This window comes from Eublepharis macularius, chromosome 7 (assembly GCF_028583425.1).
Source record: "Eublepharis macularius isolate TG4126 chromosome 7, MPM_Emac_v1.0, whole genome shotgun sequence".
NCBI lineage: Eukaryota > Metazoa > Chordata > Lepidosauria > Squamata > Eublepharidae > Eublepharis > Eublepharis macularius.
The window spans coordinates 1264762-1292721 of NC_072796.1; the positions used below are offsets into that span (position 1 = coordinate 1264762).

At 49.5% G+C, this 27960-nt stretch overlaps 1 protein-coding gene across 2 annotated transcripts in view; it reads right to left on the reverse strand.

Annotated features, from left to right (window-relative positions):
- Window positions 1–85: 85 nt before the first annotated feature.
- Window positions 86–27960, reverse strand: part of DZANK1 (double zinc ribbon and ankyrin repeat domains 1) — a 51118-nt gene continuing 23243 nt past the window's right edge. The window contains exons 10-21 of one of the 2 annotated variants that reach the window (XM_054986061.1): window positions 22310–22402; window positions 21561–21683; window positions 19054–19218; window positions 18495–18714; window positions 17314–17417; window positions 16380–16454; window positions 16131–16227; window positions 15517–15611; window positions 13562–13642; window positions 3910–4037; window positions 2308–2382; window positions 86–2153 (exon numbers count right to left, since the gene is read on the reverse strand). In XM_054986061.1, coding sequence (XP_054842036.1) covers window positions 1991–2153; window positions 2308–2382; window positions 3910–4037; window positions 13562–13642; window positions 15517–15611; window positions 16131–16227; window positions 16380–16454; window positions 17314–17417; window positions 18495–18714; window positions 19054–19218; window positions 21561–21683; window positions 22310–22402 — 1419 coding nt within the window. In that variant the 3' untranslated portion in view covers window positions 86–1990. The remainder of the gene's footprint in view (window positions 2154–2307; window positions 2383–3909; window positions 4038–13561; window positions 13643–15516; window positions 15612–16130; window positions 16228–16379; window positions 16455–17313; window positions 17418–18494; window positions 18715–19053; window positions 19219–21560; window positions 21684–22309; window positions 22403–27960) is intronic. The other variant, XM_054986062.1, reaches the window with a different exon arrangement.

Genomic DNA, 27960 nt, shown 5'->3' on the forward strand with positions numbered 1-27960 from the left:
GTCATTGTGTTTCCTTTTTGTCTATCCAAATTCATTTGGCAGATGGGGGTATATAAATCAAAGAAAATGTCTATTTGCAATGAAGAAAGTTGGTGGATTTCCTTGGAACTGACATTATTTTTTCTTTTATTTAACAATGTTTATATCCTACCTTTCTGTCCTTATAAGGGCTGCCAAGGCAGCTAACAAATAAAAACATACATTATAAAATCATGTTTTTAAACCATTAAAAGCAATCAAAACATCTTGACAGTAGACATGGGCACGAAATGGAAAAAACCCAGAACGAGAGGTTCATGTTTCATCATCATTCACGAATCATGAACCACGAATTTTCACGAAATTCACCTGTTTCACAAAACGATTCGTTAGTTTCATGATTCGCCAAAACCAGGGGCATTTCAACGGTCCCCTTTACCCAGAGAAGTGCCAAACTCGCAAGGAGACTTCAGGAGGTTCTCCTCCACCCACCCTCCAGTTTGGCCAAAATTGCAATATGTTGACCGGGAGCCAAGTGCTGCCAGAGTGCTTGACTGAAACGGGGACCGTGAGGCTTCTCAGTCTCAAAGCAGCAGCAGCAGCCAAAGCACAATCCCAAATCCACACTCTCGCTATTCCAATCCCAGCAACAACAGCAAGTCCTCCCTCTCCCTCCTGGGACTGAAACACAAGGCAGAGAGAAAGGGGAAACAGGAGGTCTGTGGTTGGCTGATAGACCTGCTTAACAGGGTTTGGAGGGGTGAGATTGGTGTGCCCGTGGCTACAGAAGGCCCACCTCCTTGGTTGCCTAAGGTATTGACCCCCAGCTCCTGGCTGTATAGGGCAGAATGGAAGCTCTCCAGATGGCTAGGAGAGCTGCCAGTCAAGGATAAGTGGGCTATGATTGGGGTTTCCAATGGCAACAAAAGGTCTGGGCCCATTGTTGCCTAGGGAATCAATGGATTGGTGCCAGCCTGTCTGAAATTATGAAACATTCACAAAGTGAATGAAATAGGCCAAAAAACTCATGAATTTCATAAATACTGCAGCCCCATGAAACGTTGCACGACACACGAAACGGCCAATTTTGTGACAAAATTTGCTTTGTATTTCGATTCGTGCCTACGTCCACTTGACAGCAATACATCACTTTGTTCTACCAGGGCTAAAAACAAAGACATAAAATGAAATTCATAAGATAACAAAATAGTTGAACACTAATTTCCTACCTTCTTTGAATATATCTCAAACTTAAAAAAGATATCTAAGCTTTGCAATAGCAATGCATTTCATGCATATTTCGTTTTTACAGCTTGATTGCATTTTACACATGCATTTATGGCACTTCTTACTAAGAACAGAATTTTACTAAACTGCCTGGTCTAGGAGACGCAGCCTGGCCTTCCCCTCCCATCCTCTAGGACATGGCAGGGAAAAGGCACTGAACTGGTTGGTCGATGTTCTGATGATCTGACGTGACCAGCTGAACCAAGGCAAGGACTGGTATCTGCTGATTGCGTGTAAAAGTGTTCGGCCGGGAACAGAAATATTTCATGAAGAAGTTACAGCAGGGGGACATCTCGAGTCCCGGCCCACCATTCTGAGGCACTGTTTCAGGGTTGCTTTAAACAACCCAGTTAACCTGTTGCTAAGTATTTCCTTTCAGCTGTTGCCTAGTTGCTCCGGAGAGGAATGAGTTTCTCCCTCTATGTCCATGGATACATCTGTTAAGTTCTGTGGGGGCTCAAATGAGTGCCCCCCCCCAGGCTGAGCAAGATGGCTGCTTCAGGCACGATGGAAGCGCAGGTGAGAGTTGCTAGGGCTTGTTTCTGACGCAGGAGACCAGGATGTAAAAATAGGTTCTCAGAAGCAGAAAATCCAAATAGTGCACCCCGCACCCCCCCATACATACCCATACGCAATATAACCTGGTAATAAGCCCACAACTTTTCAATTAACTGAAATCAAGAACAAAAAGCACACAACTTCACAAAGATTTCTTCTAAATTGGTTAGTAGTTAGTTGGACTCTGCTTGGTTGTAGTAGTGTTGTCCAATATACCCTGCCCCAGTTTACTAGCAAACAGGGAGACTATTTTGTCACTGTTGCTCTTCAGGGCCAAATCATAGGCAGACAGTCCTCTGGTGTTCTTTGCTTTAATATTTGCATTACATCTGTGAAAAGAGAATAATGGTTACTAGAACTCTCTGAAAACTAGCCAGGGCCAGGGTGCCGTGCACTGATGCGGCTGAATGAGAAACAGGAACTGAAAATGCTCATCTGCACCCCTTGCAGAAGAAGCCCTTTCTCAGCCGTTGCCCAGCTTACCCTAGCAACGCTTCTGTGCAGTTCAGCCCCTCCAGGCCAAGCAAGATGGCTTCATGCAGAGCTGTGTTGTTAAGTCTGTTGGAAGTACGGGCAGGGACAGAGAGCAAAGTATAATAAATACTATCAGTTGCAATTAGAGGAACATGCTTGCTAACAGCTATGAACAAACTCTGTTCCAATATGCTAAGATAGCAGTTTCCAATTTTTTCATAATCTCGGTCCAGCCTGCAGCTGGGGACACGTTTTTGTTTTCCCCCTTACCGCTTCCACTTAAAGTACTAAGGATGTGGCTGTAGGAAAACACGGAAGCCTGCTGAGAGCACCAAGGCCACAGGATGCTTCAGAAGCAAAAATGGCCACCGTGCCAAGCCTTCAGCGTGAGCCAAATCCAGTGGAAACACTTGCACTCGAGGCTCTCTTGGGGCCCCCACACCAGGGTCTGTGATGCAAAATGTTTTGCTCTTTATTGGGTGAGCCTTGCTCCCAGACTCCAAAGGGATCCTTGGTTTTCTAGAGAGGTCGCTGACTGGCCCACTACTATGCTTAATTGCATCACAGAATCTGGCTGTATTAGATTTGGACTTATTTAGAGAAAAGATTCCTGTCTTGCAGTCTTCAGAGTTTCCTTTGCGTCTGGAGCAACGACTTGGGAGCGTCTATGTATCAGCTGCATCTGAGCTGGAGGACAGCTCCCCCTCCCCCGCCCCTGCAAAATGAGGGGAGGTCATACCTGAGCTTCCATTAACTATTGGGGCTGTCTTCACGCCCCTAAATGGAGCAGGATGCCCTGTCTGGATAACCCCTGCCCAGTCTAAGGCTGGATGGAGATGGGTGCTGAGGCAGTCCGCCAGTCACAGACTTTTACTAAAATGGTAAAAGTCTATGGTATACCTATGCAGTTCTATTGGGGGAGGGCAATATCTATGTAGTGCAACCTAACGACAATGCTTTGGCCTTGCCGAAGGGTTGCTGCTTATCAGGGTACAGCCAAAACAGAAAAGGGGCTCCACGAAACACTAGAGCTGGGTTGATTGAAGAGGGGCTTTGCAAACGGTTCCAAGGATTTTTATTTTTATGTAGTTCTGAGCTCACTGACAGGGGGGGGGGGTAGCCTGCCCCCGGTGCCGCCAGGCCTGGCAGCTTCCCATGCAGGAGGCTGAGCGCAGAGTTGGGAGTCCTCGCCTGCCCTGCCGATGGGACGGGTGGCTTGCCGCACATGCAGGACCTCCCAGCCCTGTGCTTGGCTGCCCCAGCGCACGCCTGCGCCGCTGCCAGCTCCGCGGCGCACCGTGTGCTAAGGCGGCAGGCTTGCCACGTCAGCAGCGTGGGGCAGGCGAACCACGTGGAGGGCCTCCTAGCCCTGCGCTCAGCCGCCAGCACGGCAAGCCGGCTTGCACCGGGCGCCGGCAACCCTAGATCCGGCCCTGCTCACTGATGAAGAGGCCCAGTGGAGTCCCCTTCCCATGAGGAAAGGAGAAAGAAAAGCTGCCCTGCGGAGCCCTGTTGCTCTTTGTTTATATCTGGCTAGTTTTTTCCGCTACCAGTTTGCTTGGGCAAGTAAATGTGAATGTTGATTGAATCAACCTAAGATGGACGACTCACGGTCCTGACGGATGATCGATGGCTGCGCCTTTCTGCACAAGAACAGGAACGGCCTCATGGTGCTTGTTCAGGACAGCCCACGTTAAAGCAGGACGGTTTTCATCACTGTCGCAGTTGGGATCAGCTCCCTGAAGGGTATTGAAAAATAAGACGGTCAAAGAGGGGGGGGGGGGTCTCTTTCTTTTAGTGTCTTGCAATGGTCATTTCGTAGAAAAAGAGCTGCAGGAACTCATTAGCATAACTCATTAGCATATGCCACACCCCTTGATTGGGCCGAAATGGCCGGGATTTGGATGCTGCCAGACGGGGGAGTGTTCCCCCACCTGGCAGTGGCCCAATCCGGGTCCTTTTGGCCCCAGTCCAGGCCGAAACAGGCCCAAAATGACTCAAAACAGCGGGGCCACCTGACTTGGGAGAATTGCCGGAATGCTGTTCCGGTGCATTCCCACTCGAAATTAGCCCTGGTGTCTTGCATATTATTTCTTCAACAATTGGGACCCTGGGTCTCCTCACTTCTCACCTGCTGTGCTAGTCTGACAGTAAAGTTGGTTAGTCTTAAAGGTGCTACTTGACTTTTCGATTTTGCTACTACAGACTAACACAGCTAACTCCTCTGGATCTATGAACATGTGGACTAAGCGAAGGCTGCCCTTCTCCCAAAGGAGCAGGTCTGTGACTGCAAGTGGAGGCCCACATCCCTCCATGCGCAGCAAAGTGCTCGTACTGAGCATCATCGGCTGGTGTTGCCAGCAGCCCCCTTTCCGCTACGGGTAGGCTTAGGCCGCAGTTAGGTGTGTGCTCTGATCCAGCCAAGGGTTGCTGTTGAGAAGCGTCAATTAGCAGCACAAGTGACAAGAATTGCATCTGGACAGTTTTAGAAGAGCCTAACTGGCTGCCCAGCCACTTTCTTTCCTTTAGTCCCTTAGAAGATCATCAAATCTTCAGCAGCAGAAAGTTCTTACCATTTTTTGGATGCACGGGATAGAAGGACAAATTTTGCTACCACCAAACTAATAATAACAACATTCGATTTATATAATCTTAGGATCATTAATCTTAATCCTGGATAATCTCAGGATCTTTCTCACAAATAAAACAGTATTTCTGAGGTGTAGGGGGGTGAGTGATCAGTAATAAGTGGCTTAATATAATAGAGTCTCTGATATTCTCATACTAACAGCATTCGAGCAGGACATGTAAAGATGTGTGAATCCTATTAAGACCGCAAGGGCAGATTCTGTCAGAATAAGGCCGATTCAAAAATCTTTCTTTTAAAACCACAGAAGGCACAAATAAAAATGCTCTGCAAAAATGTGGAATGGTTAAATAATAACACGTGGGGGATAAAGATTTCAGAGTAATGCCAAAGAACAAGAGGGAACAGACACGTCAAGCTCAAAGTGTCAAACTGCCATGGTCAATTTCTAAAGCATGCTTTTTAATTAAAGAGAAAGCTTTTGATTTGCCGGTATCAGAAATAAGATTAGTTGCCATACCGACTAATGAGTTTCTCATTCAAACTAATTTGAAAGTATCTCTTTTCAAAGCAGCCAAGAGGCCATCCTCAGCAAAAATAACAATTGCAATTTGAGAGCCCTCAGGTATGTTGATCCCAGTCCGTTTAGGACTTTATAGGTTAAAACCAAACCCTTGAACCTGATCTGGAACTCCATGGGGAGCCAGTGTAGCTGCTAAAAGATTGGAGTGACGTGTGCCCTGTACGGCGTACCGATCAGGACATAGGCAGCAGCATTCTGGACCCACTGTAATTTCTGGGTCAGACCCAAGGGGAGCCCTGTGTCGAGCGAGTTACAGTAGTCCAGCCTGGAGTTGACCGTTGCATGGTTCACTGTCATTAGGTCCTGGGTTGAAAGACGGGGGGCATGCTGCCTGGCCTGCCGAGGGTGGAAGGAAGCAGACCGGGCAACTGCCACAACCTGGGCCTCCATTGATAGGGAGGGGTCCAGCGTCTGAAATGCAATTCTAGGCCTAAAGTATTTATTATGGCATCTTCTGTTAACCCAAGCAGGACTAAGAAATACAGTGTTATCAGGACCAAATAAATTAAAGAGGAAAGTGTAATAATTGCCACTGCATTGAAATTGCCTGCAAATATTAAAGGAGTTCCTGGAATTTGGGTATGCAGATCATCAACTGTTTTCCCCAAATGAGCCCATCTCTGAGTCATTGTGATAGGTGTGTGTGAGGGGAATATAAACTAAGTAAAGAACAAAACAGAGTTGCGCTTACAGTAACTACTGTTCATTGACGTCTTCTGTGCAGACACACATGGGGACTGCGCCTGCGCAGGCCTGCCGACCGGATTTTTCTTTTCTAGCCAACGTCCACTAGGGGGTGCCCGTACGCACCAATGCGCCTGCGTGGCTTTTCCCGTCCGAGCAACATTGGGCAACGTCGCCCCCTTCCCCTCAGTTTCTCCTTTGCCGCCGAATGCCTTCACGTTATCTGGAAGAACACAGCGGGGTAGGAGGGAGGGTTGTGTGTCTGCACAGAAGATGTCAATGAACAGTAGTTACGGTAAGCGCAACTCTGTTTTCACTGTCCGTCTTCTGTGCAGCCCCACATGGGAGACTCACAAGCCACTTACCCAGGAGGTGGGCATGTGTTCTCATTGAAAAAGAGACTGAAGTACTGCTTGACCAACAGCAGCCTCTTTCCTTTCCCACACATCTAGAGCATAATGTTTAGCAAACGTGTCGGAAGACGACCGTGTTGCAGCCCTGCAGATATCCTGTAAGGGCACTCCCCTAAGGAAGGCCGCAGAGGCAGCTTGCGCCTTAGTGGAATGAGCCTTTACTTCCAAAGGGCAAGGTAACTTAGCATGCGAGTAGCAAGCCCTAACAGTCTGAGTAACCCAGCGAGAAATTGATTGAGCTGTAGCAGCTTTTCCCTTCCTGGGCCCATAATAGCACATGAATAGTTGTTTGGCACATCTAAAATGTGAGGTACGTTGAAGGTAAAATAAAATGGCCCTTCTCACATCCAAGGAATGTAAGGCCTTTTCAGAGTTATTAGAAGGGTCAGGAAAAAAGACAGGCAGGACAATGTCTTGTGAGGTATGAAATTGAGTGGAGACTTTGGGTCTAAAACGAAGATCAGGTCTCAGAACCACTTTATTCTGATGGACCTTCAAAAAGGGAGGATCCCACCTAAGGGCCGCCAACTCGCTAACTCTGCGGGCAGATGTAATGGCGATCAAGAAAGCCACTTTACAGAACAACCATTTTAATTCACAAGTAGCCAGCGGTTCGAAGGGCGATTTCATAAGCCCTGCTAATACTACTTGCAGTGACCACTGAGGAACAATTTCCTTGACTTGTGGAAACATGTTATACAACCCCTTTAAAAAAGATTTCAACAAGCTGTGGGAGAAAACTGTTTTCCCATCTATCTTAGGGTGGAAGGCTGAAATGGCCACCAAATAAACTTTAATAGAGGAATTAGAGAGTCCCCCGTCCTTTAGAGACAGGAGGAACTCAAACACAGATGATAGATGGCAATCCCAAACATTCACTCCTTTGTCATTAGCCCAGGCTTCAAAACGCTTCCATTTAGCAGAGTATGACCTGCGAGTAGTGTCCCTAAGTGCATTCAGCAAAATCTCAGCTACTCTGTCAGACATTCCTTCCGACCCAGAATGTGCCAAGCAGTGAGGCTCAGTTTGGGTAGGTCGTGATACCAAACCCCTTTGTCGGACAGAAGGTCCGGGTTCAGAGTGAACCGATAATATGACCCCTGTGAAAGCTGCATGACATGTTGGAACCAAGCCTGTCTGGCCCAAAAGGGTGCTACTAGAATTATGTGAGGCCCATCCCTCTGAATTTTGCTGATGATTCGAGACAACAGCGGGAACGGAGGGAAGGCATAAAACAGGTGTCCTGTCCAGCGTATCTGGAACGCATCCCCGAGGGAGTGGTGACCTAGACCTCCCCTGGAGCAAAAACGTGGGGCCTTCTTGTTGTCCTCCGATGCAAAGAGGTCTATGTCTGGGAACCCCCAGTCCAAAAAGATGGTGTTCAGGTAGCTGTCTGCTATGGTCCATTCGTAACTGTCGGATCGCATACGACTCAGTTTGTCCGTGATGACATTGGTGGTGCCAGGAATATGGACCGCATGAATGAACACGCCTCTGTCCGTGGCCGATTCCCAAATCCGAATGGCCTTGTCGCAGAGGGCCTTGGAGGTAGTGCCCCCTTGCTTGTTCAGGTAGAACATCGTGGTGCAATTGTCCGTGAGTACCTGAACGGACTTCTGCTGCAGCGTGTCTGCGAATGCGATAAGGGCATAACGGACCGCTCTCAATTCTAGCAGGTTAATGTGATCTTCCCTTTCCTGCTCTGACCAAACCCCATGTGCCCTAAGGGCTCCACACTGGGCTCCCCATCCTATCGTGGAGGCATCAGTCAAGATTGTGATCTCGGTCTGGATGGACCCAAATGCAATACCCCCAAGGAGATTAGTCTCATTAAGCCACCATCGTAAGGCACGGAGAATCCCTCTAGAGATGGAGTACCACTTGTTCTGGGATTCGTGTTCAAAATCATGAACAGATAGGAACCACAGCTGGAGAGGAGCTGGAGCTGGAGTTTTCCCTGGGCAGAAAACCTCTATTTACATTGCCATCCAGTTCCATACCGATAAACAGCATTCTCCTGGATGGGGTAAGGTTAGATTTTTTGAGGTTAACCAAAAGTCCTAACCGGGAGCAGGTAAGCATCACCTTATTAATTTGGACCAGGAGTGCATCAGCAGAGGGTGCTGCCAAAAGCCAATCATCAAGATAGGGATAGATGGTACAACCTTGTTCCCTCAAGTATGCGACTACAACAGCCATACGTTTAGAAAAAACCCGGGGGGCTGTTGACAATCCAAAAGGGAGTACCTGATAATGGTAGGCCTTATTGTTACAAATGAACCTAAGGTATTTCTTATGACTAGGATGGATGGCAATATGGAAGTATGCGTCCCTGAGATCCAGGACGGCGAACCACATGTCCTCAGGCATTAACTGGAGGACTGTATTTAAGGTAAGCATTCTGAACCGCTTTACGAGAACGAATTTATTCAATTCTCTCAGGTCCAAAATGGGTCGTACACCTCCATCCTTCTTGTCTACAAGGAACATCCTAGAGTAAAAACCCAAGAGGGGGTCTTGAGGGAGTACCTCCTGTACGGCCCCCTTCTCCAGCAGTGCTACAACCTCAGCCTGTAACTTATCAGAAGAGAATTGTACTGAGTGGTCAGGAAGAGACAACACTGGGTAAACATCAAACTGAATTTTATAACCAACTGTAACAATGTTAAGAACCCAACTATCAGAGGTAATCTCTGCCCATGCTGAGGCAAACTGAGCCAATCTGTTTCCAAACACGACAGATTGTTCAAATTCTAGTCAGAACTGTTTAGGTTGAGTTGCTGACTCTTTGGCATCGTGGGCTTGTTGACTGCGACGTGGGCAGTAGTTAGGCCTCCAGCGCTGAAAAGAGCTCGCAGGCGGCTGGAATTGCCTGTAGGACCCATAACGTGGATACAGTTGATATCTCTGCTGTCGACCACGATAGCCCTGCGAGGAATGATAATGGAATCGATTCTTGGTGAATGGCCTGGTTGGGAGAATACCGTAGGAACGGGCTGTTAGCCGATCTTTACGTTTCTGCGACAGGTATTCATCCGTTTTCAATGAAAACAGAGATTGACCCTCAAAGGGTAGATTTTCCACTTTGTTTCGTGTCTCGACAGGTAATGCAGTCGTGCGGAGCCACGCGTGTCTGCGGAGCACGATTGAAGATGCTAATGCCCTTGCAGATGTGTCAACCGTGTCGCGGCCAGCATTTATCTGTTGTCGTGACAGTCGTAGGGCCTCATCAAGCACTACCTTCGCCAACACTTTCTGGTCTGCCGGAAGCTTTTCCATGAAGACGGCCATGCGATTCCATAAGAAAATTTGATAGGCACCCATGATGGCCGAGTAGTTAGAGATTTTGAGCGTCAGGGCAGCAGACGAGTATAATTTCTTGCCCAACGAATCCAGCTTTCTGCTCTCTTTGTCGATGGGTACAGCATAGGACCCTTGGCGTTGACGGGTCTGCATCTCCTCAGTAATGAGGGAAGAAGGCGGTGGATGTGCAAAGAGATACGTACAGACGTCATCTCTTGTCTTATACAGAGCTTCTAGTTTACGAGATGTCGGGTAAATGGAAGCCGGTTTGTTGCAGACTGTGGTAATGATTTCCACCAAACCTTCAGTGAACGGGAATGCAATGGTTGGAGGATTCCCAGACTGGACATACTGCAGAATCTTATCCTTTGGTTTCAGATCTACGGCCGAAATCTCAATGTCCAAAGAACAGGCCATTCAGAACATCTGCTCAGTATAGAGCCGGTAGTCTTCCGAAGGTGAAATACAACCAGTCCCAATGATGATGTCATCAGGTGACGGGTCAGACGGAGGGCTAGGGCTTGGACCTTGGTAAGGCTCAGGCTGCCGGTAGGGCAAAACATGCCCGGGAGAGCCATAGTGGGAGAACTCACTCCGAGTGTCACCCTAATACTCCCTGCCAAAGGATGGAGAATAGGATCTGTGAGACCTCGCATAAAGGGAGCCCTCCCTGTCATATTCACTCCTAGGCAAGCGATAAGGTAGATTCTCTCTACCAGCGTAGTCACCAGAAGACCGCTTATGGGCCACATGAGGTGGAGCGTTGGGCAGGTCATCGTCATCATCAGAGGAATGGTACGACGGAGACGACAGGTGCGGTGAAGGAGTCGTGGGCTTCTCCCAGAGCACCTCATTGTCTGTGCTTCGACTTCTTTTTTGCCTTCTCGCCTTTGGAGGCCAAGCCCTGATCGGCGCTTCAACTCCGATCCATCGGATCCGGCGATACCAAAGTAGGCAACGGATCCGAAGCCTTTGGTTCCAACCTGGCACTAGTCTTCAGACCGAGGCTAAGGCGAGCCGATTCTGTAGGCTTCGGAGCTGATAGCGTTGATTCCGATGTCGGATCTGATGGCTTAGGAACTGATCCGGCCGGAATGTTCGGATCCGATGAAGTCCTCTGCACCTTTGGAGCCGGTGTGGAGGGCGGTTCCGACCTCATCGGGGACTTGGAACGGTGTCGTCGCTTCCGAGTCGGATCCGACTTCGGGGTCTGATGTTTACGATCCGAAGTGGAGCCCGAAGCGTCTTTCGGATCCGAGGTCGGAGTCGGAGCTTGTTGGAGCCGATCTGGCGAATGGGAGCGAGAGGTGGAAGCGGAGCTACGAACAGATTGTCCGACCACCGAAGGGGTTTTGGCCATCCCACTAACTGGCGGTGGCCCCCCAGGGGTATCAGGGGCTCCTGATGCCCGCATAGCCCTCCTCCAAAGCAGGGCATTCAGCCTGTTCACCCTCTCAGCCCTGGCCTTAGGCGTGAACCGTTGACAATGCTCACATCTCTCAACGATGTGTCCTTCACCCAAGCACTCGAGGCAAACGCCTCCTGTCGAACAGGTCGAACAGCGCTTAAACAGCGACTTCTCAGACACACTTGACAGAAAGAATGAACGATCTCTCTCACAAAATGGCGTTTCTTCTCACAGCGGACAGCGGCAAAGAAGAAACTGAGGGGAAGGGGGCGACGTCGCCCAATGTCGCTCGGGTGGGAAAAGCCGCGCAGGCGCATTGGTGCGTATGGGCACCCCCTAGTGGACATTGGCTAGAGAAGAAAAATCCGGTCGGCAGGCCTGCGCAGGCACAGTCCCCATTTGGGGCTGCACAGAAGACGGACAGTGAACAGTCAGATTATCCAATTTCAGCAGAAGAGCAATAATCAAGTGGTCTGCCACCAAAACATTGCAGGACACAATATGCAAATTTGATTAAACTTCACAAGAAACCCCCCCCTACCATGGCCTACCCTCCCTTGGGCCAATAGATGCTCTCTGGAATTAAGCAATGTGACTGAGGAATATCCTAGCCGCTTCCAGGGAGAATTCAAAGTGTTGTTTGTTTCCTTTCACTCTCTGTACAGCTTGGGTACAGTTCCCAAAAGACTGCCTGCTCCCTGGCTCCCCCATAAGCACTATCTAAGATGGTATAGCGAAACGGATTTCTGCTTATTTCAAATTATTTCAAATTCTTATTTTTATTTGTTTATTGAATGACCGCGCCATTGACCATATTGACTTAACATGGTGTAATCTACCTTGAGTCTTGGAGAGACGCATCCTCAAGTCTTTCCAGAAAAGTATTCCATGTGGAAGAATTAATCTGGTCAGATTTTTTATTTTCAGACATATCAATGGTTCATCTACAGTTTTCAGTGCAGCCCCACATTGGAGGACTGAGCTTTGTGCAGGCCAGCCACTCGGAACAGGATTTTTTCTAGCTTTTAGGCTATTCAGGGTGGCGACCTCTCCCTCGGATCACTCCAAGCTGGTTTTTCCTGCTAAGAGTGGTCACGTGGTGGTTGAGGTCGCCCCCGTTCCCTCTGGTTTTTGCCACAGCGGAGAACAGATGTTTTTCCAGTGCTTCCAATTATGTTGGTGGTAATATTAATTAGTAGTTTATAGTTAATAGTTTGTAGTTACAGGAGTTATAGTTAATAGTTTGTTAGAATTAAGGGGTAAGTCCTTCTGGATTGGCAGCATACGGGTGAGTCAGAGGCCTCCTCGACTATTAGGCCCAGCATTCAATCACCGTCACCCCCTTCCTCAGATAGAATGCTGGATAGGTCTCTCTTTAAAAAGCGTGAAGAGTGCAGAACCAAGATGGCAAAAGACGATGGCCATTCTTTATGCCTTGTGTGCGTGGGAGAAGGGCACATCATCCATGTGTCATCTGTTTACCCCGAAGGCAAGAGCAGATTGAGCGGCACGGCTTAAGGCTATGCTGTGCGAGAAGGCCACGTCTAGCTTCACAAGCCTGGCAGCTAAGAAATCTGCACCCGACAACCGAGTCAGTTTTGGAGCAGATGCGAACCTTGGATCTGATGTCTGCTGGGTCACTCACTATTGGATCCACTGGCTCTTTACGCTTGCAGCTGACCATGCTCCCGATCCCGTAAGACCACAGTTTATGTGCGCTCGAGGGCTAGTGTGTTTCTGACAGAGAGCGCTTGCCCTGCACCTCAGAGTAGAGCCTCAAGGTCTCCAACTCTGGTCAGAACAGATGAGAACATCACTGATCCTCCACAGCACAAACATAAGGGTAAGAGTCTCTCTCAACTCCTCTCAACTCCAATCCAATGTACGTAGTAAAGACTCAAGACAGTTTGCTTGCTTATAGGATAGTTTTCATCTATACACGTTATCTCTTGTATGAAAAACGGTATAATTCTGCATATATGGTGCAGAAATTAAAATAGGTAGTTAACTTAAACTATTGTGCTTTTTTAGTACATGTGAGGTTTGTAAGGTCTTCAATATACGCAGGACTAGTGGACCTGTTCCTGCTTATGCCTTTCACTTAGGAAATCCGTTTCCGTTCACAGGAGTGGAACCAAGAATTTTATGTCAGCGATCTAGGCCTCTTTATGGCATATACCAATTATGTCACTTGGTTTTTTCCCTTGGAAAATTACTAAGTGCTGGACTCAAAGTAATGTATAAAAGTAGTACAGGTACATTTTGGAATGGTAGTGAACTCTTACCTCATCAATCAGTTGCTCTACCAAAAAAGGTCTCCCCTTGCCGTTTGGACCAACTTCCTTCAGCAGCTGCCTAGATTTACTCTATTGAGAAACCAATAACCTCATAAAATTGTGTGTCATTGTATGACAATGGTCAGATTATTTTTTAAACTCCAACAAGCCAAATGGATATGCAACCTATATACATTTCTGCCTTTTCTAAACCCTGAATAGCTGAAAAGAAGCCAAGTCACATGTTAAACGTCATCATCTTGCAGAACAAACCTAGAAGCCTCATTAAATTCAATTTGTAAAATTAGAGAACGTGAGCCAATCAAGACATGACAGAGTATTCCCGATGAAACATTCACACACTGGTGAAGTTTTCATTTTGGCTCAAGCGGGTTCATCCCTTCCCTCTTCCTATCCTGGGAACACCCGCCGATAGCTGGAATGAAGAGAAGAATCCAGACAGCGTCCTTGAGTTTCTGAGCCTGCCTCCCCCTTGTCGGTAAGCTAATACACTCCCCCTTTCACAAGGAATGCAGGGCTGGACCTCCTTTCCCCTCACTACTTGTCTCTGAGAATGGCTTCACCTGTAGCTTGGCATGCTTAAACATGGGCTGCTCTGCTCAAAGCCAATTACCACCAAGGGCAAGATGCCCTAGGAACCCAATAAATCAATAAATTATTTACTCAAAATATTATTATTCGTATCTTGCTCACCATGTGAATAAAAGATATACAATCAGTCAAATATTTACAATGTGTACATATACAATTACATAAATACACACATATGTCCCATAATAGCTGCAAAAAGACAATGATAATTCTATAACTTCCTATACAAATTTGCTGGAGTAATGACAGTTCTTGGAATGATTCTTCCTCATGTCCTCACACTCCAAATATGTGGTGATGCCAACAGGATGGTCAGTATAAGGTAAGTGTTCAAACACAGCAATGTCAGAAGAGCCTGATAGGATCCCTCTGGATCTCCAGGTAGGTTTCTCTTTTTGTGGCTGTTGGCTGCTCTGCTCAAAACCATATGCAAAATTCATGCAATACCATTTATTAGGACCAACCAAAGTGACACAAAACAAAACTCGCTCAAGTTAGCCCAGGGAGATACCGTACACTTCGATACCGCCTCAAACTTAAGATCCAGAAGTGGCAAATGCTTTTAAATTACTTGTAGCATTTTGTTCAAAATTCAATCTACGTCCCTTTACTTCTTACTTTTCTGTAAATTACCAACAAGGTCATAGGCTTGAGGAACTTAGTTTTATCCCAAGGGGAACCTGTCTGCAGTGATCCTTCTAAATAAAGGTGGGTGAACTCTGATCGATAATCAGTCCAAGAAAACTGGATTCCGTTTGGATCAGGCTCCTCCACTGGAGGGTTTTTGTGCCCTGGAGGACTCGGACGGCGGTGTTTACCTGATTATGTCATCAGACAGGTGCTGCGCATGGGGCCCCACGCCCTCTTCCCTCCAAGTCACGTAGTGGAGAGGGATCTGCGCAGGATCGCCACCGCAGGAGCTTCCAAGGAGGACGTTTTTCAAGGATCTGTGCCAAACCCAGTGGGGAAATGGGAGGGCCAGGAATGAGCAGAGGGGGAAGGGTTGTGTTCCCAGAGTTGTATTCCCAGAGGGAGCTCACAAAGTAGCATGCGAGTGAAAATCCTCGCAACTGACACAGTGCAAATTCTTATGTAGACGCAGAACCCACAAGTGGCCCTGAAGAAGGCCACCAAATTATGAACTCATAAAGGAGGAGAAAAAGAAATGGAGCGCAACTAAGAGGCCAAATTGTAAGACCCGTTTTAGAAAACCATGAATAGAAACAATATAATTTTCTATATATTCTCTTTTCTCAAAACAATACTTAGAAAAAAACAGGTTCCTTTTTAAGTATTATCACTGTTCCAGCATCTTTTCGACATAAACCTTCGAATTAAAAGCAGGTACATACACAAAGTTTGTCTTCCTGGTCTAGACATTCCCATGTCTTGGCCATTCTATGGATTTTCTTCCTGGGACTCAAGATACTCTGGCTTTCTTCATTTGCTAAAACAAAAAACCCAACCACATTAAAATGCAAGTGATACCCGTGACAAATCATGGCTAATCAAGGAAAAAGACTTTAAAACTGAATTCTTTCAGTCGCCGCTCAACATTTCCCGGTTCAATCTGAGTTCCAGAATTCACTACGTGAGTGGAAATGATGCACTTCCAACTGTTTATGTTTGATGCTTACTGATTATACATTGATCTCATTTTCTTACTAAGGAATAAGAGTTTTTGAAAATGATTGCCCATATGTTTCTTTAAAACACATTTTGAAAAGCAAGTGTCCTTTCTCCTTATCATCTTGGTTCCAGCCTCCTGCAACCACGTAGTTCTTGACCTGTCGTTCCTGGAACTCCTCCTGTCCCACCTGGGTTCCTCTTGAAGACAGAACTGCTGAGCGCTTTGGGTGGGATGTGCTTCAGGTAGGGGGTGGGGTGGGGATTTCGCTCTCTTTGAACATCTCTCTTGTATATTAAAGAGGCGGCATTGCCTTGCAAGGAATACGCAGATACTCACGCAAAGTGGCTTTTCTTCCATATAATCCATTTGTACCTCCTTTGCTGGAACTTGGACCACGATAATCGAATGTCGTTGGTGTATATGTTAGAATTTCCTGAAAAGCCACAAACAGCAGACACTATAAGCCCTCCCTTTTGCAGAGCAGATATGGCAAATAGGACCCCATCAAAGCAACTGTGATTTCTTGATTTCAAGGTATAAACCTGTTTGACCCAACTTACCCTTTTTACATCTACCCACACTAACCTTATTTATAGCAAGTGCATAATTTAGCCGGAGACTGACTTGATGTCCATCCTCATGGATGGTTGCAGACGTAAGCTGTAGGAGAAAAAGCAGTGATTACTATTTCTTCCAGAAAGAGAAAGAATGGTTATTATCACACCATGCTTCTCCTTCATCCTTAGGCCTTCTTTCTTTTGACTTTATGCATCAATTTCAGAATCTATACCTATAAAAGTGAAGCCATGTTTCTGATGACTCACCGCTTATCCCAGAGTGCAGGCGTGGTAGCAGGGATAAGCGGACAGTCGGCAGCGCTCCCTGCCTGCAGCAGTCCAATCTGGCTCCAACAGGGCCGGAACGGTCCACTGCCGGGCACACAAGCCTGGCACTGCCCCCACCCTGCTCCACACCTGCAGTGCCCCAATCCAGCTCCAATGGGGCTGGAATGGGTCACTGCTGGGCACGGGAGCTCATCAGGGCACCTGGTGCGGCCCCCCCAGTGGAGCTCTCCTCCTGCAGCAGCCCAATCCGGCTCCAATGGGACCAGTACAGGCAGCTGCCGGGCACTGGTGCCCATCAGGACACCTGGCTTGGCCCCCCTGACGGAGCTCCCTGGTGCTCTCTGGGGCAGGCAAGGGGGCGCTGCGAAGTCCACCTCAGCTGGGCAGAGAGAAGGCAGGCGTACCGCCACCTTCCCTCTGCCCAGCTGATCCACGGGCAAGGGGGCGCTGCGGAGCCTGCGTCAGCTGGGCAGAGAGAAGGTGGGCAAACTGCCGCCTTCCCTCTGCCCAGCTGATCCACGGGCAAAGGGGCACTGCAGAGCCTGCTGCTCAGCCGGCGGGCACCTCCTTCTAAAGCCTGTTGTATTAAGACACAACGGGCTCTGACACTAGTTTAACTGTCTATTTAACAGAAACAAAGTCAGCAGAGCTCCCTGCTCCAGCCATTTCCCTACCTTTCCCATCTGCGGCTCTCCAATTAAAGTCCTGAACTCCATATTGTTCTGTGCATAGCTTCTGAGGTGTTCACACACATGATCTAGTTGCTTTCTCCAGTAACCTGAGAAGACCAAATTATACTGAGAGAACAGATTACCTCAAGCACTGCTATCCTATGGGCCTGTTGCACATTTACAGGGGAATAAACCAGAGGAAACCACTGCCATGGGGTGCTGCAGATGGGGCCTGGCATGGTGGACTGCGAAATGAAGACAAAACTCACCTTCTGGATGCCTGCTAAGGAGTAAGTAGATCAATGCTAGCAGCACAAACGGGGGGCAAGGCAGGACCAGAATCCATAGGACACAGAGCAACCACACGTCCTCGGGGCAAAGAGAAGGACTTCTCGTTGGTCCTGGCCACAGAACCGGCCATACACCCCAGGACCAAAGGGGCTGTAGATGAAGTTGTAACCTCACCGTATGTATGGTGCGCCCCAAGACCAGACCCAAAAGATGGTCTCCCAGAAGAGGCTTCAGTGGAATGTCTCCCCCGCCCCTCCAGCACACCTGAGAAAGTGCAATGCGAGGAATGAGAGGATGAGAGGAATAGACCCACTGGGGAGGTTAATTCATCATCCAAATAAGCTGTACATTCTTTTGGAACTGGATGAGACTGACACTGACAGAATAATACTTTGTTTACTAAAAGAGGTTTTCTTTCTATTTTCTGGTCTTATTGTTTCCTGCCTCTCCAATGGCAAAAATGTGCTCTTTGTGCTATTGGGTATATTGGTAATTTTGCTTGTATCATTTTATGTTTTTAAAGTGCATAAATATGCCAAGCAGTACAGTTTTATATGCTAAGTGATAAATGCTGCATTTTATGTTGTTAAAGAATTACAATAAGTTTAGGTTTGACAAGGATGTAAGAGCTACATATATTTCAATTTCTGCAGAGGAAAAAACAGACCTCCCCATTTTCCTATGGTGTCAACATTTCTCGAAATTTTACATTTCTGTTCTGCAGCAGGCATGGATGGAGCTGGCAGGGGGCACAGGAAGGAAGCCAAGCCAAAGCTTTATTCGCCTCGCCCCGCCTTCTAGAAGAAGTGGGAAGAGCAACACACTCAAGAACACAATCCATCTCTGGGGAAGACATGAAAAATGAGAAATTCAACTTCTAATTTTTCTTCTACCTCTTCCGGGACTGATGGATGTGAAGAGGGTCTTGCGGTGGCTCATCTGACGCCGCTCTTCCTTTTGAGAGGCCAGCTCATGTTCTCTCTTCTCCAAGAACTTCCCAGATGGGTAGAACAGGCCAACTGTTTGGGTTCCTTGCTCTTTTCTCATAAGTGGATCAGATTTTGATGTTGAGACTGGAACAATGGAATGCTGCCAGTTCTGCAAGCTATTCTTCTATTAAAACAGTATAAATTAGAGATAGAGAATGGCTGGTTTCATTTTTCAATTGTAACCAAAAAATCCCTCCAACGTATTTTCCTAAACAAAAATACTATCTGATATACTCGGAGTACATGCTTTGACATCTAAATGACTGGTCCAGAAATTCTATACCACTTTTTAAGGGTTCAAAATGTGTCATATACAGCATCTTAGTAATTGTTATAAGCAGCCATTCCATTTCAAACACAGTGAAATGCTCCACCAGGCATCCCAGGTCTTGTGGGGCATTCCCCATCTGGGAATACGGACCAATGCCCTGAGGGTGACAGCTACTTGCTTGTAAAAACTTACCTCAGAAACCACAAAGCCATCTCCAGCAACCCACAAGAGGTTGTCCTCACAGCCCTGCCTGTACAGAGGCTCAAGGGGAACACCGCAAGTGCCACAGAATTGTGCCCAGATACAGTTCTTTGCATTGCACTTGAAGCAAGTGAAATACAGCGGAGGGGGTCTCAGCTGGAAAGGAGAGGGAGAGAACCTCAGACAGAACCACGTGGAAATGATCTAGAACGTCGTGACAAACACTCTGCCTTAAAATGATTAAACTACTGAAAAGTCAGAAGCAACAGCACAGAAACGTGAAGCACATCAAGGCTGTCAAACGCTGTGAGACTCCTGCCTTCCACGAGAGTCAAGGACGGAGCTATCTGACCAGACTGGCAGCAGCTCCCCAAGGCCTCCAGGCAAAGGCCGTCTGTCCTTCGACCCTCAGCTCTTTTAAATGTGGGTGCCAAGGAATGGCCCGAGACCTTGCGCATGCCAACCGTGTGATCCACCTCTGTGTATGCAGGCACTCCCCTTCCCCAGCAAAAAGCTTTTTCCAGGCTCGGACGCCTTCCTGACCTGGGAGTCTGCCTCACTCAGATGCATCTGCACTGAAGACGGCCCAGCCTATCCCTCCATGGGCCCTGGGAGCAGCAGGCAAAGCACAGGGGCCGTACTGGACAGAGGGAACTGGCACCCCACTTCTTCAGACCTCTTCAGTGCAGTCTGAGGCATGCCGCTCTGCCCTTGTGCGCTGGTTTGTGACTGGATGAGCCTGGCTCCATGCCCCTCCCTGGCCCACCCACCATCTGTGACTACCCTTTAGGGATGCTGCCCTTCACCAGTTTGGGAAGGTGGGATCTGGCTCGGGGATATCCATGCTGGGATGGGTCTTTCTGGTGCCCCTGAAGTCTTCTGTTCAGCAACTAAACATAGGAGGGGTCCAGTGGCCCCTTAAAGGGTGACCCCACACTTAGGTCCCCACATCCCTGCCTCACACACAGACTCTGCTGGCTGCCGAGTGCAGCGTTCATGGGGGATGGGTGGGGGGTGGTCCTGGGAGCCTGGCTGTGGCTGTCCTAGTGGGAGGCTGGGTCCCCCTTTCCCCTACAGCTCGGGTTGCTAGGTCCTACTTAAGAAAGGCCTGGAGATTTTGGAGGCGACATGAAGCAGAGAATTGACATCCGTTTGTGCCAATCGAAGACATTCAGGTCTTCGATGCCAGAGTTGCACAGCAGGCCCTAGCCCTGGCCCCCCGAGGACTGAGCGTTAAAACAGAGGGAACAGGAGCCCTGGCTCCCTACAGACCAACAGCGCAGGGAAAAGAGCACAAATGCCCACAGCTGCAGATTACACATTTACGATGGCCTGCAAAATGGGGCGAGTCTACCTTTAGATGAGGTGAAGAAATTAGGCCTGAACTGCTGATCTTATGACAGCTCTTCCTTTCATGTAAATGACAGCCCCTAAGACAGGATTCAGAGCCCTCCGAACAAAAGACAGGCATGTCCGACAGGACATACTGTTTGTCCCCACTCCAGTCAAGCCACAGAAGGAGACGCCCTAAGGGCCCTTTTAGAACTGGAGCCTCGAGATGTGCCCATAGCCATTTATATTGACTCTGACTCGACCGCCAGAGGAAGCACTGCCTGGCTTCCCTTTCCACTGCAGGCAGCACACCAAGCACCCATACAGAAAAATGGGGTAAAATGGCCACCTGAATTAAGGCATGCCCTGAAACGACCTCGACAGCCCGTGTAAAGGGGCCCCCCTCGCTACCGGCGTGCTCGAGCAGGCTGCCTTGCAAGGGGGGGGCCTGCCCACTGAGATCCGCAGTGTTCCAAGGTCACCCCAATTCACTCCGTCAGCACCAGGAGCAATAAATCTCCCACAGTAGCCCCGTCCTTGACCTAGGCGCTCTCCAAGGGGAGACCAGACAATTCAGGTAGGACAGGTCTTGATTGGTCATTACATTATAGCAGAAATAAATGGGATTTATTGAGCTGTCGATAAGCAAGGGGGAAACACTGGACAATGCCTGAGGATATTAGAGGTGACCTGACGCAATTTATCCATCAGCAAGGAGACAGAAGTCAAGAGCTAATGTTAGAGTAAAAAAGAAACGAGATGGCGACTGTCCATGAGAAAAGACTTAGAACAAGGGTGCAACAAATGTTTATCCTGTGCATTTGTGAATGCAGACTCCATTGGTCCACAGGCACCTATACGATACCAAAGAACGGAGGAACCATGGGCCCGAATCCAAACTGATTTCATATATGCTGCAGCAATTGCTACCACCTGACCATAACTGGTCCGTTTAACAAGTGGGTCAAGGCTGTAATGACACCACGGCTACTACAGCTAGAATTCTGTTCAACGCCAAGTAGAGTAATCAAGGACACGCAACACACTCGCACCCCTGAGTCAGGCCCGGGAGCGCAATTCACAGAAGTCACACCAGGACTCTGCAAAGCACTAGGAATTAAACAAAGGTTCTGCATAACCAGACATGTTCAGAAGTCTCGGCATACCTTCGCTCCACACCAGCCACAGAACTGAGCATCCTGGTTGGTGGCCTGGCCACATTTTGAGCAGGACACATTTTTTCTCAAATGACTGGGCAGTGATGGGGGCACTTCTCTGCTGACTGCAGGCTGAAAACAAACAATCAGGAAAAAACCCCACAGATGCGCAATCAGCGTGGGAAATGGCAAGTAAAATGCATCTGGCAACTGAGGAAATCACTCTCAGGTGACAAGGAGCTCAACGTTTTCCTAATTTGCAATTTTGTTTCAGTGGAAAATCATGATTCTTTGTAAGTTTCTCTGATAAGCTACTAAAAGTTTGCTGACTGCCATTGTTATTATTTTTGTTTTACGTTCTTTGGAATACCTGCTAATTCTAGAGTTCAATTCTTTTGAGGAACAGTTGACCCCAAAGAACATAAATAAGGACTTGGCTGCAATTCAAACAGTGTTCAAGCTGGAAAAGTGCCTTTAAATGTAATTCTTACCGTTTAAAATCCCAGGTGTACTTAACCAAACACTGTAAAAGCCTTTGGACTCAGAAGCCTAAGGTACTCCCAGAACGTAGAGGTTCAAATCATCCATCTTGGAATGAAAGGGAAGTTTTAATCTAAATCCATCCTGCCAAATTAGACAGCCCTTCGAGTAATATTTAGATTTCTCATCTAAACAGGGCAAAATAAATTGTTTGCTATCAGCCAGCGCTGGGTTTCATTCGCAGGTGGTTGGACAGGAGACTTTAAGTAGCAGCCTACCGTTTGCACTTCAGGAAGCTGGTTCTCACAGATCATACACAGTTTGACATGAACTGGATTTCCTGATCCACACACCGGACATACAACTTTGCCCTTTAAAATACAGAAAAAGCACATTTCACTAAAAATTGTAACACAAAGATGCCAGCAAAGTAGGAATACGCCACATACCCGCTGCTTTCCTTGCTGCCACAGAGTCCAATTTTTCTCCCTCCCGTAACCTTTTTCTTCATTGTCGTCTGACATTTTCCTGTGCTGAGCTTCAGTGCTGACAGCAGGTCCGACAGTCCTGACTTGTGCTACGGGACAGACTGCAGACACAGATTCTGTCTGCTAGCTCTGTGGTGGTAAGTTTGCCAGTTTTTCTAGCAAATTTTACAACAACTTTTAGTCAATAAATAGCTGTTGAAAAAACAATCATTTAACTCCTCAGTCTCTTCACCCCCTTTGCTTCGACAGCATCCTGACAACTTTACTCTTTCCACTCATTTGTACCTCCAGACGAACAACAAAAATAAAAATAAAATGAACAGAATGGCATAGACGTGTGTATCTCACTGGTTTGCGCAAATGCCCAACTTACCAGGCGGTCAGTTTGCTGCCGCGGGCGGGGAGGCGAGATGGAGCCTGGCGGCCGCCATGTTGGCTTGCCCAGTGGTCCTTGGGCGAGCCGGCAGCCAATGGATTCAAATACTGGCTGCCCAATCAGCAGCGGCTGGGGGGGGCGGGGCGGTGGTAGCGCTTGCTGCTGGACCTCAGGGAGGCAGTCTTCCCTCTGGTCCGGCAGCTTCGCATTTAAGCAGCTGCCGCCCCACTTCTCCTCACTTTGCTCCTGGCTGCGAAGTGAAGAGCAGCAAAGAGCAACGGAAAGAAGAGCGGCAGCGCTGAAGACCTGCGGTGAGAACCGAGGATGGGGAAGGTTGAACTGAGCCTCTTCCCTGGCTCTCCGCAGAGTGGTTCCCCGACCAAGGCAACGCCTGGAGTCGGGTGGGAGCAGGAAGAGCGCCAAGCAGCGAGGCAACAGCGGAGCAGCTCCCCAACCCTGGCAGCGTCTGTGTCGGGTAGAAGCACCGAGCTTGGAGGCAGTGAGGTACAGCTGAGCCTCACGCCCCGGCAAGGCTGAAGACCTGCACACCATCAGACGGGACCAGCTGCACAGGCCAGGAGTGGTCTGGACGTTTTTTCCCTCACTTAAAAAAAAAAAACACTCCACAAAGGCTTGATCCATGGCCCCGAATAGGCAGCCAAGGGTGGCCAGAGCAGGGGCAACGAGGGGCACAAGGGCAGCGGGCTCTCCTTCTCAGGCTGGGTGGAGGAATCCAGCATCGGCTTCAAAGGGGGCCAGGGCGAAGAAGGCAGCATGGCAGGAGCAGGCCGCCAGCAGCAGAGTATTTGCACCCTTGCCAAGCAGCAAGGGGAAAACCAACAAGGGGCTAAGAAGAGAAGGGAAACCGCCAAAGCAGAACGGGCGGCAGAAGTCCTTGGCAGGGCTCTCCTTGCCTTTCCCATGTTGGTGCAACCATTAGCAAGAGAGGGGGAGGGAGCATGGCGGGGGGGGGTCCCATCTCTCCTCCTGGGGGAGGGGAAGCAGACAAAAAACTGCAGTTTCTAACTCTGACTCTTCCCCTAGCTCTCTTCAAAGCATCAGCCGGGCATTGGAGCTCCTTACAGCCCAGGTAGAGCAACTGGGGAACTCCGGGCCTGAGGTGGCTTTGCCTTCTTCAGAGCCTGTCAAGGTCCCGAAGAGACCCTGCACCCAGAAGGGCAAGAAGGAAGCAGTCAAGGGACACGGGACGGCGCAGTCCTCCAGTTCCAATTCCGGAAGCTCCAGCCGGGAGAGGCAGCCAGTGTCCGAGAAGAGAAGGGTCTCACGGAAAAAGACCCAGTGGCACAGGCGGCATGAGGATTCAAGCAGCGATGGATCCTCAGGTGAGTCTTCCTCTTCTGACAAGGGGCCCCATGGGAGGATTAGTGGGAAACGGCAGCCTCAGTCCCGGGCCCCCCGGGTTGGGCCCGTTGTCACAGGGGGGGACTCTTAAAAAAGGGGGATCTTCGTGCGGTCTGGGACACAGAACAAAATGATGCCCCCCCCTGCCCTTTCCTCCTTCACTGATGATGAGGATCCCCCTGGTATTCACCTTGCTTGCAAGGTTAGGGAGCGGATTCTAGATGGGTTTTATGTGGACATCTTCTCCCTTCTCAGGCCTAAGGCAGAGGATGGAAGGTGCCCCCTCTTCCAAGCGGGAAAAGAAAGGGTGCAAGAAGGAGATGGTCGAGCGCACCTTTAGCAATTGGCTGGAGGGGTTTACTGTTTACATGGGGGTGGTGCAGGTCGCTTATCCTGAGAGGGGTTGGCATCTCTCCAATCACCTGGGTAATGTTTTTTGGGCCCGGGCTTTGGCTGGGGACAGTGAGGCCATGGATTATGACGAGGCTTTTCGCAAGAGGGCCTTGCATAATCCTAGCGCCAGGTGGGACCTCATCAGCCAGAAATTGTGGCTTTGGCTGGTGGGCCCCCACATGAGGGGGAAGGCCAAGGTCCCCCGGGGGGGGGCACTGGTTTGGTCGTCTGGACAGGTTCTGGGGGTTGTGCTGGGAGTCTAATCAAGGCAGGTGCCAGCGGTCAAAGTGCCCCTATGAGCACAACTGCGATTCATGTGGGGCCCCTCATTCCTGCCTGTCCTGCCCTCGTGGTCCCCTGACTCCTGCGCCCTTTTGGGGAGGCCGGTCCTCCAACAGCGGGTCCCATAAGGATGGGGGGGTCCGGTACCACTGCTGCCCAGGCTGCCAAAGCCCTGGTTCTGTGGAATTGGGCTTAGTTTACTCCCCCGTGTGCATACACTCCCTCCGCCCACTCCTATCTCGTTACCCCAACAAACTGGCCACTGGCTTCCTACTGGAAGGCTTCTCAGCTGGATTTCATATTCCGTTCACTGCCCCCTGGATAGCTACCACCTCTGGCAACCTTAAATCCGCCAGAGAATTGCCAGACATCGTGGCAGCCAAGATCGCCAAGGAGGTGATGGCCGGCTGGGTGGCTGGCCCCTTCTCCTCTCCCCCTATGGCTAACTTGAGGGTTTCCCCATTAGGGGTGGTCCCCAAAAAGGTCCTCGGGGAGTATAGGCTGATCCTCCATCTTTTGTACCCCCGCGGTTCATCCGTCAACAATTGCATCCCCCAGGAGCTTTGCTCGGTAAAGTACTCTTCCTTTGACCACGCGGTTTGCCTAGTGCGGTTGTGTGGGCCAGGGGCCCTTATGGCCAAATGTGATGTGGAGTCTGCTTTCAGGTTGTTGCCCGTCGACCCCCAGGATTTCTGCTTGCTGGGCTTTGAGTTCCGGGAGGAGTGGTATGTGGATAGGGCTATGCTCATGGGGTGCTCGGTGGCCTGTGCTGCCTTCGAGACATTTAGCACTTTTATTGAATGGGCCGCCAAGGACCGGATGGGTCCCCCCCCCATCAACCCGGCAAGCATACTCCAAGGTTGCAGCGTGCTTCCTGGCTTTCGCATCATGGGCAGGAGAACAGGACCCTTGGCCAGCATCACAGACACTGGTGCTGCAATACCTAGCCTCTCTGCGGGGGTTGGGTCTTGCACCTGGAGCCATGAGGAGAGACTTGGCTGCCACCTCTTTCTTCAGCAAGGCACATGGGCTCCCTGACCCCTGTGATTTTTTCGCTGCCCGCAGGGCCATAGAGGGGTTGGGCTAGGCCCCTGATCGATGGAGGCCCATCACCCTGCCCATCTTGCAGGTAGTCCCAGACCTCTGCTGGTCCTCCTTCGAGGCTCGGCTTTTTCACATGGCCTTTGCTCTGGCCTTTTGGGGGGCTTTCCACGTTAGCAAGCTAGCAGTGGGATCCCGCTGGGACTCCTCCAGCAGCGCATTAAAATGCAGCGATGTTGCCCTTTCGCAGCACAAGGTGACCATCACAGTGCGTCGCTCCAAGATGGACCAATATGGCTGGGGTGCCACCGTCGGCTTGCGGGCCTCTCCAGAGCAGGCCGTTTGCCCCATCTCCACTGTGGGAACCTTTCTATCGGTCCAGCCTCACCAACCAGGCCCTTTGCTGGTTCACAGGGATGGGTCCCCCCTCACCCGATACCAGTTCACAGCCCTGCTTCGTTCATGCCTTCAGACAGCTGGGCCTTCCCCCAACGGACTTTGCCACCCATTCCTTTCGCATCGGGGCAGCCACAGCAGCTGCTGACCTTAGTCTCCCCACTTCCGCCATCCAGCACCTCAGCCGGTGACGTTACAGGGCCTTCTGTTCCTACATCCGCCCAGCGCAGGTGCTCATGTGCTGATCTGTTTTGTCCCTTCACGTGGGGAAGACACCTCGGGCTGGATGGCCACATTGAGATCCGTTGGTTTGGCATCTGCAGCATGCTATGGGAAGCACTGGTTTCCACCTTGGTCCACCAGGCTCGGCAGCAGGGACCGCCCAATGCACTTGTCATCCAACTTGGTGAGAACAACCTGGGCAAGTGGGAATGTCTGGACCTGAAGTGCTCAATGGGTGGTGACCTGGACTACCTGCAGGGCCTCTTTCCAAGGACTTTCTTTCTCTGGTTGGACTTGCTTCACAGGTGCGTTTGGCGCGGGGCTCGGCACCCTGACAAGGTTGATGGGGTCAGGCAAAGGTTGGCCCAGGCCATGGAACGTTACATTATTGCAGCTGGTGGTCTGCTCATCAGTCACCTGGACATTTCTTTTCGCCTGGAAGCCTTGTACCACCCGGACGGGGTTCGCTTGTCCAGCTGGGGACAGGACATTTGGCTGCAGGACCTGAGGGATGGCGGGAGTTACTCTGTGGCTCTTGTGGCGGTTGGTCACTGGATCAGATCTCTTTGGGGAGAACCAGGGCCTGTGTGCCCATGTTCCCCGTTAAAGGGGATTCCCATATGGAATCTTGGAGTGAGTGATGGAGGTGTATGCCCAGCTCGGGGGCTGCCAGGGCACACTCACTTCCAGGTGGCAGGGGAATCATTCAGGGGTGTACACCCACATGATCTCCCCCTTAATGCCATTCCTTGGTTCCCCCCCTCAGCTGGGGTCTGAGGGGGGAGGGGTCATTGGCTGGCAAGTGGGTCAGCCGATGTTTTGTGGGATCTGATCCACATGATCGCCAATGCTCCTTACATGCTGTTTTAATAAAGTTTTGGCCTATTTTCATTCCAGCCAGGTGTGTGGTCTGAGTTTTGTCGCCTTGCCTCCTCCTTCCTCCCCGCCTTCAGGCTACAACTGGAATGCCATGGGGATCTTAAAATTTAAGATCCCAGTGGACAACTCTGCAGAGACTGTGGCAGAAACCTGGAATAAAAAGCTCCTGGAAGCTATTGATGCCCCCCATTGACCCCCTACAACCCTCGATGTACCATTCAGCTCCTTCATTTACAATGGAGCTGGCTGAAGAGGGCATGTGTCATCTAGAATGGCACTGGCAAAACATCTTGTCCATTTATGGATCATTGTTATCTGGTGACCACAATGGATGTTGACAAGATCCTGGGATCTGTGAAGGCTGGCACTTGTACTCTGGATCCTTGCCCATCCTGGTTACTGAAATCATGTTAGGACCACACCAATGAGTCCCTGATGACCACCATCAATTAATCAATCACTAATCGTGCACCTTTCCTTGGTCACCTGT